Here is a 16,816-nt window from a genome sequence, read left to right on the forward strand (position 1 = left end):
AATGTCCCACTGTCTTTGCAAACTGTTAGTGGTGGTTGTCTGTACAATTCAGGCCAGTACAATTCATGTGATAATGTGGTTGTCTGTGACCACAGTTAAATCCCCAGAACTATACAGTTCATGTGATATTGCAGGAGTCCGACCCAAAAGGCTGAGGTGGGTGGATTGACTGGAGGTCCTCCTCTGCTGACGTCCATTTTGAAGGAGTATGACCAATAAATAGGTTTAATAAACACACTGAGTCTGTTCCCCACAGCTCTCCTCTCGGGTGATATGCAACAGTTTCGTATGAGTCCACAGACCATGCAAAGTCTGGTAGAAAGTCTCGATGTAAGCAGATCAAAAAATAGTCATGGCAGAAATCTCTTGGGTTCTCCTTTACCCCAAAAACAAACATGAGACCAACATGGTTTTCTAGCAGTCCATCTATCAGTACTTGATCTGGGTTTTTCATCATAACATACACACGGCCATATACAAACACAAGAGACAGACAGAAAAAAAGAAACAATTACTTGGAAAGTGAGAAAAAAAAATGAAGTTTTTGTTCCATGAAAATGTTAAACACCGGGCACTTTACAGAGGTCCACATTTTGTCTTCTTCCCCCTCTCTTCCCATCGTTGTTCTCCCCAGTCCTCATATGTGCCAAGAGCTACAGAACAACACACTGTCCCAGTGGAAACAACCACACCCTGTAGTCCTAGGGCACTCCCAGAGTCTCTCTCTCTCCTCCACTTCTCTCCGTGTGTGTGTGAGCTCCCAGCGGAGGGCGGTGGGTGAGCGGTTACAGGGTGAAGTAGCTCTTCTCTCTATTGTAGTCTTGACCAGTACTGAGACATGTCAGGCTCGCCGCCTGGGACTTGGACAGGGACAGACACTCCAGGAGAGATGAGTCCTGAGGAGAGAGGGAAGAGAGACACATATCAGTCCAAATGGCCCAGTGTCTCTGTACTGTACTGTGTTTGCTAAAGAGAGCTTGAGTTCAGTCCAAATGGCCCAGTGTCTCTGTACTGTACTGTGTTTGGTAAAGAGAGCTTGAGTTCAGTCCAAATGGCCCAGTGTCTCTGTACTGTACTGTGTTTGGTAAAGAGAGCTTGAGTTCAGTCCAAATGGCCCAGTGTCTCTGTACTGTACTGTGTTTGGTAAAGAGAGCTCGAGTTCAACATTTCTTTAGCCTGAGAAATGACCATCATGTTGAGAGACTAACCATTACGCCAAATAGGACATTGAGAGGTAAGTCCCGTAGCACATAGCATCTGAGTTGATGAATGCTTTACCACAGAGCACACAGCCATAGAGGATAGGTCATTAGAAAGCTTAAAGGTACAATGCAGTCATTTTTATCTCAATATCAATTCATTTTCTGTGTAACAATGAAGTATTTTACTGTGATTGTTTTCAATTACAATGTTCAAAAAGAAACAAAAATAGCAATTTCTCAAGCAATCATTTATCTAGGACAGTCTGGGACTGAAAACTAGCTGTTATTGGCAAAGAGGTTTGGAACTGTCTTTCTTATTGGTCTATTAACTAATTGACCACCTGGTGATGTCACCAGGCAGGCCAAAACTCCATCCCACCAAAACAGGTTGAAATTTCAGGCCGTCTTTTCAAACAGTTCTTACACGAAAAGGACATTGTCATAATTTTCCCAATTTCACAGTTTTATACCAACATAGCGTGGAAATATATATAAAACACAGTAAATCACATTTTTGACTGCACTGGGCCTTTAAGCACAGAGGACTAAGCCTTTGAGTATTCAGCGATAAGAAGTTTAGCACACAGAACAGTAGCTTTATGAATCACATTGTTTAACACTTCAGGACATCAGTAATAAGTTAGCTAGATTGATTGAGGCCTCGCAGAGAGTACAACAGAAAATTAATCAAATGAATTAGCGATTTAGCTTAGAGGAAATGTGTCAATGGTCCATTAACCCCTCATGACTATGACCAGTATATATGGCCCTCCACAGCAACGTAATGGGTTGGAACTAAAACCTCCGTCTAGCGTGGTTCAAATGACATTATGCCGTTGAGCTGGAATGGAATGGGGTGCATTCATGCACTAAGATTAGAATGTCAGGAGAGAGAAAATGGTGTGTAACGTAGAGGTACAGTACGTGTCTGTAGTCTGATCAAAGAGAAAAAAGAAAATGGCGGATTATGGGGAATGTAGAGCATGAATTAAGAAAGAGAATGTGTGTATGGCTATGCAGCCTCCCCTATTTAAAGGTTCGGTGGCAGATGGTTAGTTAGCTAAGAGACTAAACGTGATTTGTTCATTTTCGCTAATGGCCAAACGTGTTTCGGAAACAATGGACTTTCTGCCTACCTGTTGAGGTGGTACCAGAAGTGATCATTGATTGGCTGTTCATATGTGCCTGCATATGAGGGGGCGTATATGTGTCGTAGCTCCGCCCATTCACAGACGGACTGGTAGGCAGCATGCAGGAATAGGTCTGGCTGGGCTATAGATAGGGAGAGAATAACGTTTATATATTAGCTTAGCCAACTATATACCCTCTTCAGCTCAGCAGTCAGTCCTTACAGCAATGCCCAGCTAGGGATGCAGGCTACTATATTCCTTTAGGCATTTAGAAATGTTTCTGACTACACTTTGATTTCTCCTCAAGCTGTTTTTAGGATTAGAAGAGAACAGAATCATTATACCTACGAAGGTTGATTACAACTAGCTTGGCGATAATGGTATTTGGCTTTTGAAATACAATTGTAACTGTACTATTTGCACATTTCAGACGTGAGCACAACCTAGACATTTGTTGACACAGTTAACGCAGACAGAACAGGGTCAGGGTTAGTTAGTACCTGGTTGTTGACTTACTTGCATAGGCAGGTTGTTGGCCATGGTGAAGCTGGGCATGGGAGGCAGGGCGCTGTACGTGTTGGTGAGGGCCGTGTCAGGTCTGCCCAACATAGACCCAGATGTGAAGGACACTGAGGAAGAAGGGGAGAAATGTTTGGTTCAAATGGGTTACGGTTCATACATTCAGTGATGGCAGACAGGGAGCATAGTGTGAGTAAAGCCACGCCCTCCTTGACAGGTAGCTCAGGGGGTTTTGTTTTTCACTGCTTACATGCATGATTAACCAATGAACCATTGAAAGTAGCCTATATCAGCAAAAATTATTTAATCAACTGTCATTTGAAGCATATGATGAGTTATTATTCAACTCAACTTTATATCAAAGAAAAATATCACTTATACCTATGTTAGTCTATAATTAAGCTGTCTGACGTTGAAATGAGTGGTGGGCCTACTGAAATATTCCTAATGTTGACAAGTGTCCCACTGTGGATGGATGGATGTTATATGAGTGTCGTGCTTACCCGGTGTGGTGGGCTGAGGCATGGGCTGATAGACGCTGGTGCTGAAGCTGCTGCTGATGGGGATGTGACTGGAGGAGTTGCTGGCCTGACGACGCTGGTTCCGGAGCTTCTCCTCCCGCCTCCACTTCGCTCTTCTGTTTGAGAACCACACCTGCGCAACAGGTCAATCATACATTAGTCGCGTATGTAGGCTCTTCATGGATTCTTGTGTGTCTTTTTCAGACCAAGCAGCAAAATGTTAATGGGATGCAGTGCAATGCATATTTCAAAATGTGTCCGCTCACCTGTATTCTTGCTTCAGGCAGATCTATTTTCGCTGCCAGTCTTTCCCTCGCGAAAACGTCAGGATAATGAGTCCTTTCAAATTCTGGAATAGGATATGAAAACGGATCTTTAGTATAGGCTATGAACATATTGTTGTAATTGAATTATGTGTAAGCTACTGAGGTGAATGTTGCTATTCGTTCAATTAGACGTTACATTAAAATATGAATATCTTGTAAATTCAAGTTCACCTTTTTCCAGTGCTTCAATCTGCTCTTGTGTGAACGACGTGCGGTTCCTCTGGAGTTTTCTCTTTAGTTGGAGTCGCATCTGCGTCTCGTCAGAATCCTCCCCATTCGAACTGATGGAGTTTGTGTTCTCTCCAGCACCGTCCTGTGGCTGGCAGCCATCTGTAAATAAATCAATCAACAAATAGGAATTGGCCTGCCTACTACATCTCCAAAAGCATGCGTTAATATATTGTTTATTTAATTTTATAGTTCTGAAAGTAAACTGCAAAAAATAACATGTCGTCCTCGCAATAGCCCATAGGGAATTCATTTCTACGGTTCTGTTATATTTATATATGTTCCCGTTAAAAGCTACCTGTTAGAAGAATAAGGAAAAGCTGTCATTGTAGGCCTAGTTGGCATAACACCGACTGAGGACGGACATTGAATGATGACGGATGAATGATCTAGCTAACATATTGATCTCTGCTTGTTTTCAGACACATCAATAGCCATAAAAGACCGACTAGTTATTTGTAAAATATTGTGGGAAAAAGACCATTGCTCAGCAATGCTGCGTAAACTTAGATCCTTTATCACCTCTCAACAATGGCACATGTGCTCAAAGGGTTAAGAGAAATGTGACTAGATGTGGCGAACTCCTTTCAGGCCCAAACTCTCTCCCCCTTTTAGGAGCGTTGCGATGCCTCAATGGCCGTCCCCATATGGGCTTTCGTATAGCCATTGAGGTGACCACCAACACTTGAATAGAAGGAGGTGCTTTTCACAATGAAACAATGCCATTCGGGGTAAGGGAAACCATTAAACTCTGTGCACACAGCGAGAGGTGGCTACAGCGAACTCTTCGTGGGCAGAATATCACCAGAGGAAAATGGAGCAGCTCAATCGGACGAGGCGACAAAAGGATTCTCTCTGTGCTTTGGTGAACTATTGTGCGCACGAGGATCCCGGTCAACAGAGCTTTGAGTTCAGTGTGTTAACCCTTATCCACTAGCATCATTAATCACGTCCCCCGGCCAGCTAAACGCCAGTCAAAATTTCTATCTTAAATTGGAAACAAATGAGTGAGGAGAGAGCATGCAACCCCCTGTACAAGCTGAATAGGGCCTATCTATTCACGGCTCCTGGTTGTCCGTGGTAGGCCTATATGGGCTTCTGTTCTGGGACCAGGCATATTGACTAATGCCTGTCTTGGTTTTGCACATCATTATCCCTTCGAGAAGTGAATATGAAATGAAGAAATGAAGGGCTGCTTTTGGAGAATGTCGGGTTTTATGTGTGTAACGCTATTTGACCAGTCGTTTCGTGAGGTGCACCTGCATACAGATAATGTTCTGAGTTTACCAATTTAGCTTGGGTAGTCTCGGACATGACATTACTTACATTGGAGTCACGACAGGCTACTCTTCTCTAACATATCCATAGGCCTATTTAAACAAATGTATAGGATCGAATGTTTTCCACTAGTTTGGGTACCAGTCTTTGTAGCTATCATTCCACTCTTTCCACTCCAGTCCTGCTAAACATCTTTGGCATACGACACGGAGTACAAGGAGTGGAATGTTACCAAAACAGACTGGGACCCAGGCTAGTTGCCCCCTGGGAGATTACATAAAACATTTGTTGTAATATTATTTGCATAACAACAGTTTAAATACGCACAAAATTACCATGACATTGCATGTTATGTAAGCAAATTCACCATAAGGCACCTGTCATATTTTAGATTTAGGCCGATAACAATGTGGTAGCCTAAACTAAATAGTCCATGAATTAGACATACTACCACAGACATCTAGCAAGTGCTAAATTATAGCACATAATGATAATTGCCTGGATTTGTTTTCGGTTGACATTAATGTGTTAATAGGATTATGACTATTAAAATGTCTCTTTTTAAAATGTCTTAATCGTTTTGAAATAAATTAACTTTTTTCTTCATGTAGCTTGTGTCCGTCCACTCAGCGCTTTGTCTTTCTTCTCGAAGGATAATCCACAAAAAGGAGTGAATGTGCGGCCCATGATCCCTCCGCCAGACCCACTGACGCTAGGTTTGGGATTTGTTTTCTTTTAAAAAAGCGCTGGGAAATAAACTCATTCTTTGGTATCACTGTGTCTCGTGCAGTGGGGCGGAAAAAGAGCCGAAAGAGATAGCGGCACCTTTCAGTCAACAGAGACTGGATCAAAAACACTTAAGAAACCGATTAAACTGAAAGAGAAAGTGAGTGGTCTAAATTCTACAGACGGGATTTAGTACCATATCAGAACGAAATGAGAGAAAGAGAAGAAATAATGAATTGCCACAGAGTTTTATTCAGATAGACTCTCTAGATAGAGTTGTCACCTTTCAAGCCCTGTCAGACTCCTTGTAACCATTATTTTAGCCACTGTTGCGTAGCTGTTGTTTGACAGGGACCATATTTGTTCTCCTCAGAGACCCTTCCCGTATGGCTTAGACCTTATGGATCTCCTGAAATGAACTCCTGGAAACAATTCCCAATTCAATTGGAGGTAAATGCCCATGTCACTTCATTTTCAATCGAAGAAACTGAAAAGCAATATTGCATTAAGGGCCTAAAAAGATTGCATTCAAAGCCTTATAAAAATGTATTATTATTATTAGGCCTATTGTCAGTATTGTTATTATTAGGCCTATTGTTATTATTAATAATAATATTGTTAATAATATTGCTATTATTAATAGCTTACTATTATTAGTATCAATAACGACATTAAATCAAACAGAGTGTAAACATAGTGAATAACTATGTCTAGTTCTGGAAGTAAGCCAATAGTTTATTGTACATTATAAAAAATACAAATAAAATAAACATGAAAAAAGATAGGTTATGACCACATAAGACTAAATCAAAAGGCCTTTATGTTCAAAGCAAATTAAATTCTGTGCAGAAACATATCTTGATGCTTATCGAATTATAACACTGTTTCTCTTACCCAGCCCTGAGCAGGTGCAATGACTTTGTTTTCTTTCAGGCTCTGTATTTCACAAGGGTCTATTAGAGCACACAAAAAGAACTAGAACATAAGCATGTATCTTTGTAACGTTCATGTTTTCCTGGCTAATCGCTCCGCCTTTCATCCCGTGTCCAGTGGTCTCCTGTGGAACATTTCTCCATCAGTCTCCCTCAACTAGACTCACCTCACCATAACGAGAGACGAAGCTCTCTCTAATGAGCAATTACACATAGCGAGCCCGTTCCCATAACCAATCCTTGCGTGTGAAGGAAAACATTCCTTTGTACTGATATGCCGCACACGGATCCTCAGGCTTTTTTTCCCTGCCAGGAGAGGAGGGAAATGCGGGTTGTTGGATGGACACCTCCGCTGAAAGGCCAGGCCTCTGTCACGCACATCCCCATCGGAGACAGTGTGGGCATTGAGACTGCTGATTAATTGGCCGTTCACTAATCGACTACTCTATGATTAATTGGGAATTTTGTCCACCAAAGGCATCAAAGCATGTTGACAATACCTGCTGGATATGCTGACCAATCATAAACGACATCCAATCATCCTAAATGATTGATGTGTTATAAGCAAATGCCCAAAATCCACTGAAAACTATGGCTTGGGCTCCCGAGTGGCGCAGCGGTCTAAGGTACTGCATCTCAGTGCTAGAGGCGTCACTACAGACACCCTGGTTCGAATCCAGGATGTATCACAACCGGCCGTGATTGGGAGTCCCATAGGGAGGCGCACAATTGGCACAGCGTCGTCCGGGTTTGGCCGGTGTAGGCTGTCACTGTAAATAAGAATTTGTTCTTCACTGACTTGCCTAGTTAAATAAATGTATAGGCCTAACAGGGTATAGGCCTAACATTTGCAATATAGCATTACATCCCTGATGACCCTTAGGTCATTAAAACAATTTGGTGATTAGTCTTTAGGCCTACATTCGGATAATGGTGAGATAATTATATGATTTCACGAATACCGCAAATGTAATTATATCTATAGGCTTCTTCATTGTCAAATTATTAGTGACTGAGGTTCACCTTGGTTGGGCTGCCCTGGCACTGAAGTTCCGGGGTACCAGCCGGGCCGTGTCCCCCAAGTTCCTGTCTGACCGTTGAGCATTCTCAGCTTGTCATACATGCCATCTGCGCCCATCTGTTGCTTCTCGCTAGCCAGGTTGCGGAGGACTCTGTTTATCGACGACACCTGAAAGACAAACAAAACGGAACGGTTTGATTAGCGCCAGCCATGATTGAAAAATGCGCGCCACCGCCGGTATAGTGTGTAGGCATGCGAGCACTGTGAGCGTGCAAACATTAATGTCTATGGTGCACACATATACACATGCACGCACGCGCGCGCACACATACGTCACATCCTGACAAGTGAGCTGGGAGTAAAGATGTAAACAGAGCATTTCCAAATAATATTTGAGAAAATACATTTTAATAACTAGCCAAACATTGAAAATATGCCTGTTATAAACATCAACAATTGTCAATTGTATTTTACATGTAGGCCCTATGTGGTGCAAAATTAGCTAATAACGAATCAAATATAAATAATGAAATGTATGAATGTCTCTACAAGTTAACTAACCATTTGTTGGAAATACGTAATGCATGTCTTTCACATATAACGCAGTCATGATCTCGTGACTAAATGGTTGGCTGATAATCATGCATGCTTTCCGTCTCTGAGAAATCATTTCAGGTGGTAAAAAAAATCATGCTCATAACTTACACTCACTGCACTTACACTGGGTATATTGTCGTTGGTGCAGACCCCCTCCGACAACAGTCTGTCGCGGATCTCCCAGGCGAAAATAGACGGGCACTCCCGCTTGTACTGCGCTATCTTCCCCACCACCTCTGGAGTGGCTACCCTCGGCTTGCTGCCTCCGATCGCTCTCGGTCTTATGGAGCCAGTCTCATAGTATCTGCCAAGGATCTTACTCACGCACCCGTTGGACACCTGGATAGAAAACAATAGACACAATTCACATACATTATTTAAGACTAGTTGCGAAATTTTGAAGATTACGTCAAACAATGATAAGCTTACGTTTTCATTTTCCAGCACTTGGACTTTTGAGTCATCATGGGTCTATAAACAAAAAAATATGCCTTAAATGGTATAGGATAACAGTGTGCACTTTCTAAAATGCAACTATTCTTAGGGGGGAAAGTGGTGGCCTACTTACGATATGTTACCCTTAATGTTATTTGAATAGGATATAGATTATAATGAGAAGCAATTAGGCTTTGTCTGGCCTTCTTACAGCCAACAATTGTCGAAAAACGTTTTTAAATAAATAAAAAGGCTACAGTAAGGAAAACTAAAAGTTCCACCATGCATCATCTTCTTATATTTAAAATCCCATTGTTTAGTTTTATTTTGTGGTAGCTTAAAAAAAATAAAAAATGAAACACTGAAAGCTAGGGTTTCCTGCACCAGACAGAAAGAATGTCCTGGTCACCTGCAGAATCCTGGAGATGTCGCACGGCCGCGCGCCACTATGAGCAAGTTCGACGATTTTCTGCCTGGTGGTGTCCGGTAGCGGTCTACCATTAACAAACACACCGCCCAGCTGGTTCACACCGCTGTGACCTGAACAGAGACAAAGGGGAGCCCAATTATAGGCTACGGTTGCAATGTAACAACAAGGTTATGATCACAACAATATGTTCTATAACAAAATAGCAGTGAGTCAGGTAATGCTTTTCCTTTCAGATGGCTAGCTTTCAGAGCAAAGGTGAAACATAAACGTTGAAGGGAGGAATTAACAAAACGCTACATTTAGAATGAAGGACATGCAGATAGTCTAATAGTACAATTATCCCCAAAATGAATATCTAATAGTTATTTATTGTTCCATTGTTATCAGCACTCTAGACAATGGTCACTGTAATGCAATAGCCTTGAATCAACACATGCACGGGAAGTGTCAACAGCATCCAATGATCTGGACCAAAACATCCCCATCCAACTGAGATGAAATCAGCTATTCAAAGGTGAAATCAGCAATTTAAAGGTGAAATCGGCTATCCAAAGGTGAAATCAGCTATTTAAAGGTGAAATCGGCTATCCAAAGGTGAATTCAGTCATACGCGAGTTGTCCAGCATTATTTCGCCAAGTGAGCAAGCCAACCCCAAATTCAGCGTCTTTAAATCCCCAAACTTCGAAATTAAATCCCCCAATCCTCCTCACCGCTATTCCAGTGTGCTATTACGCACAAGCACACCAATGTACCCTCAACACAAACACGCCAATGTACCTTCAACACAAGCACACCAAAACACCACCCATTTAGGTAGCCTCAAATATAACAAACCTCAATAAATGTTATCCAAATATAAGTATTTTTAAAACACTTAATTAAGAGGTAGGTTGTAGTCGATAAGGAGGTTGATTAAAGCATGGAAAGAGTCAGCAAACCTGAAGCCAAATGGGACGGATGCCTCCCCGGAGTGTCTTACTGTGCTCCAGATCTCCGCTGCCTTCTCTTGCGCTGCCGCCTGCTACATTGACTCCGGGAGCAGAGGCTCCTTAGCAATAAATAAGCTCCAAATATAGAAGAGGGGGGAAATGTGATGAGGCTGGCTGACATTTGTCTTTAAAATAAAGCTAGCTGCACGTCAAGTTTGAGCTTAATTTCTGGAAATAGGCGGAAGTCGCCTCGGATCATGCATGGGAAGGCTAATTGAAAAGATCAGTTGGAGCACTTGTGGCAGGCATGTCACTTTATGACACAGCTCTGCTTTTGAAAAACGCATCGTCACGACAAATAGTAGCACGATAAAACGACCCTTTCTGTCTGGATTTGGATATCACTCAGACAAAATTGGACGCTACTCGTTTACCCTTCGAGGGAAGCTTCGTTTTAAGGTGACCAGGGGCGACGCGCGGGCACAACAACGAGGGCGCGCTTGGATTCTCAACATATTAAATCTGACATCTCGGTTTTTTTCTCTTGTTTGTATTTGGCAACAAATCCTCCCAGCCACTACAATCCTGTTGTGTGCAATCAGTGGGCGATCTGTTTGGGAATACGTTGTATGTGCGCTATAAATGGGAACAATACGCATTACGCACGTTTTGTGCCAATTAAAAGCCATGTTTTGAGTGAAAATAAATCTGTTTAACATAATTAAACACTGCTCTTAGGCCACTATGTGCAATGATCCTTATCCAACGTGGACTTGATTAATAGCAAATCCATTATCATCCCTCTGGCTCTTTGGTAATTCCAGGATTAAGTGGAATTAATAGACGTCTTACTCTCAAATGAACCTGTCCGCGCTAAGCAGCGGTTCGCTGTGGGTTTACATGGTTGCACCGTCACCTCAACACATTTATAACCATCATATACATCCATAGGATCGATAAAGCCGTCAAATAAGGATATCACATACAATTTCAGCTCTCCAAAGGTTAAGTCTTAATCATGTGCCCAATTCCCCACGGCGAGCAGCGTCGATCTCGCCCGCTGGCGCTGATTATGCGCCTTGTATTCTATTACTAGTCGACTAATAGGAAAACATATGGTGTCAATTTGGACGCTCCCCTCCATATACACCCAGGAGTTGTTAGCACAAAGCCACCGAGGCCGCGGCGACCTTTAAACAACACATAGAACCGGGCCCAATGATATCTCCTCGGCCATTCGCACCAGAAATCACAAGCCAAGCCAGGGGAGCATCCCATTAACATCAATTTGAGGCAAAGCAGGAGCAGAGGGGGCTGTACATAGCTTTAACGACGCCTCGTTTAAAACATCATCTCAATAAAGGGGAACTGGCAAGCAAACATCATCTGTGAGTAAGCCATTTGTCAGCGCATAGAGCACTGGGTAATGCCAAGGTGGCCTATATGACGCATAATGGGCTTCCCATATTGTTCAAAATAATATCCAATAGACTATGTATTTAGACGTTTAAAAAACTATGATACAAATTAAATAGTCTTCAATGAAATATTCCTGTATCAATTGTCCTACTTAATCTGACCTACATTCAAGCCTTTTGTTCTGCATGTTGTCATTTTCCTTATAGGGAACAATATCATAGTCCCTACTTGCATTGCAAATATAACCTAGGCCTACAACAAGGTAACAATATGCCCTACACGTGATCTAGCTATAGGTACATTGAATTCAGACAGATTAAAATGTGACTATATAGGCAGGTGTTACAGCACATGCACGTCATCAAGGTGAGGAGAATAGCAGAGAGGAAATCATTCCACACACCTTCATCACAGATGTCATAGACCTCTAGTCCAGCAGCAAGACAAGAGAGAAAATAACGTTACTTTTCATCCTTTATGGTTTAGTTCATTTCGCCAGTCAGCAACTCATATGGACCATTATGATAAACAATCCAGACAAGTAATAACACACTACAGACTAGGAAGCAATAGAGGCCAACACACAGTCACCTTTCCTTTATGGCGCCCATGCAAGACAATATCATGTTTTATCATGTTGTTGTTTTTTTGCAGTGAGTTTAGGCCAATATGTACAGTTCTACTCTGTTGTTATGGTAATGTGGGAATCTACATTCTAACTCCGGCACTGTTCATGAGGAGACTAGTCTACATTAGACATGATCAATATTCGTCCTTCTTTGCCTTCCCATTCTCCGCCCCAGCTAATAGTGTACGCAGCCTGGCAGTCAGCTCTAAAGCTAATGCAGACGGCTGTGCAATTATTTAATACCAACTCAAGCGGAAAGAAAATTCTCCCCCCTCTACTCTCTCTCTCTCTCTCTCTCCCTCTCTCTCTCTCTCTCTCTCTCTCTCTCTCTCTCTCTCTCTCTCTCTCTCTCTCTCTCTCTCTCTCTCTTTCTCTCTCTGTGCACATAGCAGAAAACTAAAACAATCTGTGGAGATTAATGGAGGATATATAATTAGACTATAACTGTCAATGTTCAATAGCTCTGCGGTCTGGAAGGGGCCATATAACATGCATTACATATAAACACAAGGATACGGCTAAATTAACAACATCAAGAGCGACACAGAATTTAAAATATTGAAACTAAAACAAATCATAAACTGTGGGGAAAAAAGTAAAAATAAAGCTTTTATGCTAAGGAGTATGTTAAGGGTAAGTTATGTTAAGGGGACCATAAAGACAGAAGGGTAGTTGCGGTTAGTATCAAAGTTTAAAAACAACAATATGCAAATCCACTTACTGTTCTGCATCATCGAGGCTACGCCAGACTCCCACGTGGCTTGGCTGTGGTATTCTATGCGTCATAAGGAAATAACAATGATAACAATGTTAGTATCAGCATAATTACAATGTAATGGCTATTCAAAGTTAAGAATTACAATTCACAAATGTTCTCTCTTTTTTAAAAAAATATTTCGTATTTTTTCTCTTTTAGTTACTTCGAATTCCAAGGCGATTAGGGCGGATACTTTGGTGCAATACAATCATAATGTTGCTCTGTAATTATAAATTCCACATAGCCATAATCCATGTGAATTGGCACATCCCCATTGTATATATATTTTAGCATTAAACTTGCCTGGAAACAGAGTTGACTGTCGGCTTAAAACAATTTAGCCAATCTTAATGTCTCCCTAGGACAAAGCAAAACAGTATATTAGTACAGCCCTAGCGAAGACTGTGTGTTACATTTTACAAGTAAAGACTACTAAAAATTATTATTGAATTAGAATTGTAATTAATAAATAGGCTACTGTCGATTTGGCGTGTTATTCATATAAGAGCATTTATATTTCTGTATTTTTGTATTTATTTTGTGCAGCCTGAAGTTCGAAGAAACGGGCACTTTAATGGGCATAATTGAAGATGGTAAAATAAATAAATTAGGCCTAATTGAAGAAGGTAAAATAAATAAATTAGGCCTAATTGAAGAAGGTAAAATAAATAAATTAGGCCTAATTGAAGAAGGTAAAATAAATAAATGATGTCGAGTTGCGATGGTTGCTATTCGTTGGCAAAACCATCGCTATTCGTTGGCACGTGCGGGGTTTATTGATCACCTGTTTCTGATTCCTTGACATGTTTTTTTTGTTCTACTTGATGGCTTATAAACAGGCCTAAACATAAAGCAACGGTCACAGAGGCTGTTTCTAGTTATACAAAAATCTAGACCCTCTCGCCCAATGTGTACAGTGACACACGCTGTCTACCTCGCCTCAATGCTCTGCAAAAGTACAAACCAGGAGGGGGTAGAGGCCGCATACAAAGCCTGCCGGAGTCCCAACAATGCACCCCTTTCTACCACCATACCCAAACCCGGGGCCGCACAACTCGGCCTCCACAACTAGCAACACATCTTCCCACTAAACGTACCAACAACTCCAGAATACAAAGAACCGAAGGCATCCCCCCTCCGGGACCATACACACAACACCTTCTCACTGGCACAGCGGATGACCGTGACCTCGGGTCCCCGTAGCCCAATGTGGGATTTGTTTGTTACGTTTTGGGAAATGGAAAAGTAATTTCTTGTTCTAAATATCTGGAGGTAATGGTGTAGCTGGTGACGGTTGTTAGGCGGTTGTAAAAAGATACAACAGCTCAGTGGGGAGCTCAATCAGAAAAGACAAACGCAATAAAGAACCTATTCAAGTGGACGGTTAAAAAGGGGCCGGTGAAGGAATAGTCTGAAGTTTAATTTTGTCTCCTTACGCAAAAACAACCCTGTTGTGGGCATGTGTGTACTGCACCCGAACCTAGGATTTGGAAACATGAATTGGCTTGAGAAGTGAGACTTACAAGTACCTACTTTCTGGAGAAAGTAGCCTATTGCAAAAACAACGTGTTTCCAATGCCATTTTGTAATTTATCAGAACACTGTTAACAGTAACAATTGTTGTGTTGCAAACGGAGGAATACTTTTAGTTGAGGAAATTTACCCGATATTTTTTCACGTCAGTCCTGTTCTTAGAAGTAGGCTGTCTGAAAAGACCAAAAGTCTTGAAAACAATGCATTTAATTTTTTACAATGCAAATGCACTCAACTCATTAATTTAGATTCCTCCACATTCATTCCAATATTTTAACTACGTAAAAGTACAAACCCACCAATGCAAAATAAATCTCTCAACAATACACACAACAGCCCCGGAAGTGGCGAATGGTAAAATAATCCTCAATTCCTCTCTGCCTTAAAAACAATATTTCTGATAAATATTTGGAGAACTGCGATTCAGCAGTATAGACATAATCTGCCTAGTTAATCATTTACTTAGTGTCGAAAACTCTGCGGTTGTTGCTGAGGTTAACAACGGTCTAATCTGAATTTATTTTCCTTTAGTAGTACCTAATCCGTAACAACAATCAACAACAATCGTCTTAATTAAACATGCTTATTCAGGCAGCTGGATCCTGAGTTCACAACATTCACATGCAGAAATACATTACGATCTCAAACAATGGCTCGGTAGGAAGTTGTGAGCACTATGCATTTACATGTACTAAGCATCTTAGTGTTATCTTTAATGTAATACTGGGTTATTAGCCCGTTTTTGTAAGGGGTAGTAGGCCTATGTTAATTTAACGACACAAATGAAACCATAACATTTATGATTAGGCTATTAGTGAAGTATAGGCTTAACTTTCAGATACTTTCGTTTGACAGTTTTATTTGTTTAGAATCAGTGAACGTGACGCTATCTTCAAAATGTTTGAGTTGTGCAGATATACTTTCTATGTTGATAAAAACATAAATATGATAATATTATAATAGGCTATGTATTTAGCCTTTTAGTATGAATGCTTTGATTTATTGTATTCTAATTCTAAAACGTTTTGAAGTATTTTAGTAACTTGCAGGCACGCTTAAATACCTGTAGTGATAATTGTAACTATTTCTGCACAATACTTCACTTGCTTAGAAGAAAAGTAACATTTGAGGTATATTTTCTTTGGTACGCAAACAAGAGGAGAAATAAATAGGCCCACCGTATACTTGGAGCATTTCAGAGAAGGCGCTTGGGTGACTCCGCTGTCTATGAATCAAACTGACACCATTCCTCAACGGGTCATTGCTCCCCATTCTCCACGATGATCACTGTCTCGGCCTAACGTGACTTTTTACTCTTTGCTGTCATAAATAAGCATTAAGCTATCCGTAAACACCAACACAACCGATCATTAAAGAGCACATCAGATAAACAGGAAAGCCAGCCCGAATGCCGCTTCAAATCGCACTCTACAACTTCAGAGTAGGAGTAGAATATAAGCAGCCTAGTAGGGGCTACACTTGCTACACAAACTCCAACCTATAGCCTAGCGATACTAGTCTGCAGCCTGGGAGATGCATATGGCGCAATAATAATAATATATTCGTTTTCAATTATTGATTGTTCTGCATTAAATCGAACCTATTTTAAGTTATGTATGTTTGTAGGGTTGCAGACTGGGTTGAAATGCACAGACAATCTTTTACTGGGAAGATATCCACTCTCACCTTTTTGAGGCATCCTGCGCCGCTGTCAAAAGTCCTTGTCAAATAGTTCTCCGTGCCACAGAAAGAGAACAAATGCAGGGCCGTCTATTGTGGTGGTTTTTCAGTAAGAGGAAACAATAGTTTTCCAGTGATCTTCAGCGGAGACGGAAGGGATATCCCTGCGAAGGAGACAGAGATTGACAGTGAACTCAGATGTCAGGACCGCGGAGTGAGCGAGAATGTGCGCTCGTGTGAGTGAGCGAGATAGCGAATGAGAGAGTGGGGCAGAGAAGGAGAGCGGGAGAAGGGGAGGGAGGGAAAGAATTGGAGAAGACGAGGGGGTTGGAGGCTAAGAGAGAACACACCTATGCTGATTGGTGATGGTACAAGTGTATTACTGTATGTGTTTCTGGTCTGCTGTGCTCTGTGCGTTGCCTCGACCTCTGTCATCATCGGCCCCCAAGGAAACACTTCCCCCTCCACCAAAGCGGGAAATGGGGCCGAGCGAGAGAGAAGAGAGACCCGTCTCCCCAACCCAC

The 16,816-nt window shown here is 41.6% G+C and overlaps 1 protein-coding gene across 8 annotated transcripts; it reads right to left on the minus strand.

Moving 5' to 3' along the window:
* Positions 1–810: 810 nt before the first annotated feature.
* LOC120057017 (paired box protein Pax-6) lies at positions 811–16,311 on the minus strand. 8 transcript variants are annotated; one of them, XM_039005369.1, is made up of 13 exons: positions 16,299–16,311; positions 13,044–13,097; positions 12,098–12,121; positions 9,325–9,455; positions 8,910–8,951; positions 8,604–8,819; positions 7,886–8,051; positions 3,870–4,028; positions 3,639–3,721; positions 3,355–3,505; positions 2,849–2,961; positions 2,339–2,474; positions 811–896 (listed from the first exon to the last, which is right to left on the minus strand). In XM_039005369.1, the coding sequence occupies exons 1-13, from the start codon at positions 16,309–16,311 to the stop codon at positions 811–813; spliced, it is 1,374 nt and encodes a 457-aa protein (XP_038861297.1). The 8 variants fall into 8 exon arrangements, with proteins under 8 accessions (XP_038861297.1, XP_038861307.1, XP_038861314.1 ...); XM_039005379.1 differs by lacking the exon at positions 12,098–12,121; XM_039005386.1 differs by lacking the exons at positions 8,910–8,951; positions 12,098–12,121.
* Between the last annotated feature and the right edge of the window lie 505 nt (positions 16,312–16,816).

Source organism: Salvelinus namaycush, chromosome 1, assembly GCF_016432855.1.
Source record: "Salvelinus namaycush isolate Seneca chromosome 1, SaNama_1.0, whole genome shotgun sequence".
In the NCBI taxonomy this organism is placed as follows: Eukaryota; Metazoa; Chordata; class Actinopteri; order Salmoniformes; family Salmonidae; genus Salvelinus; species Salvelinus namaycush.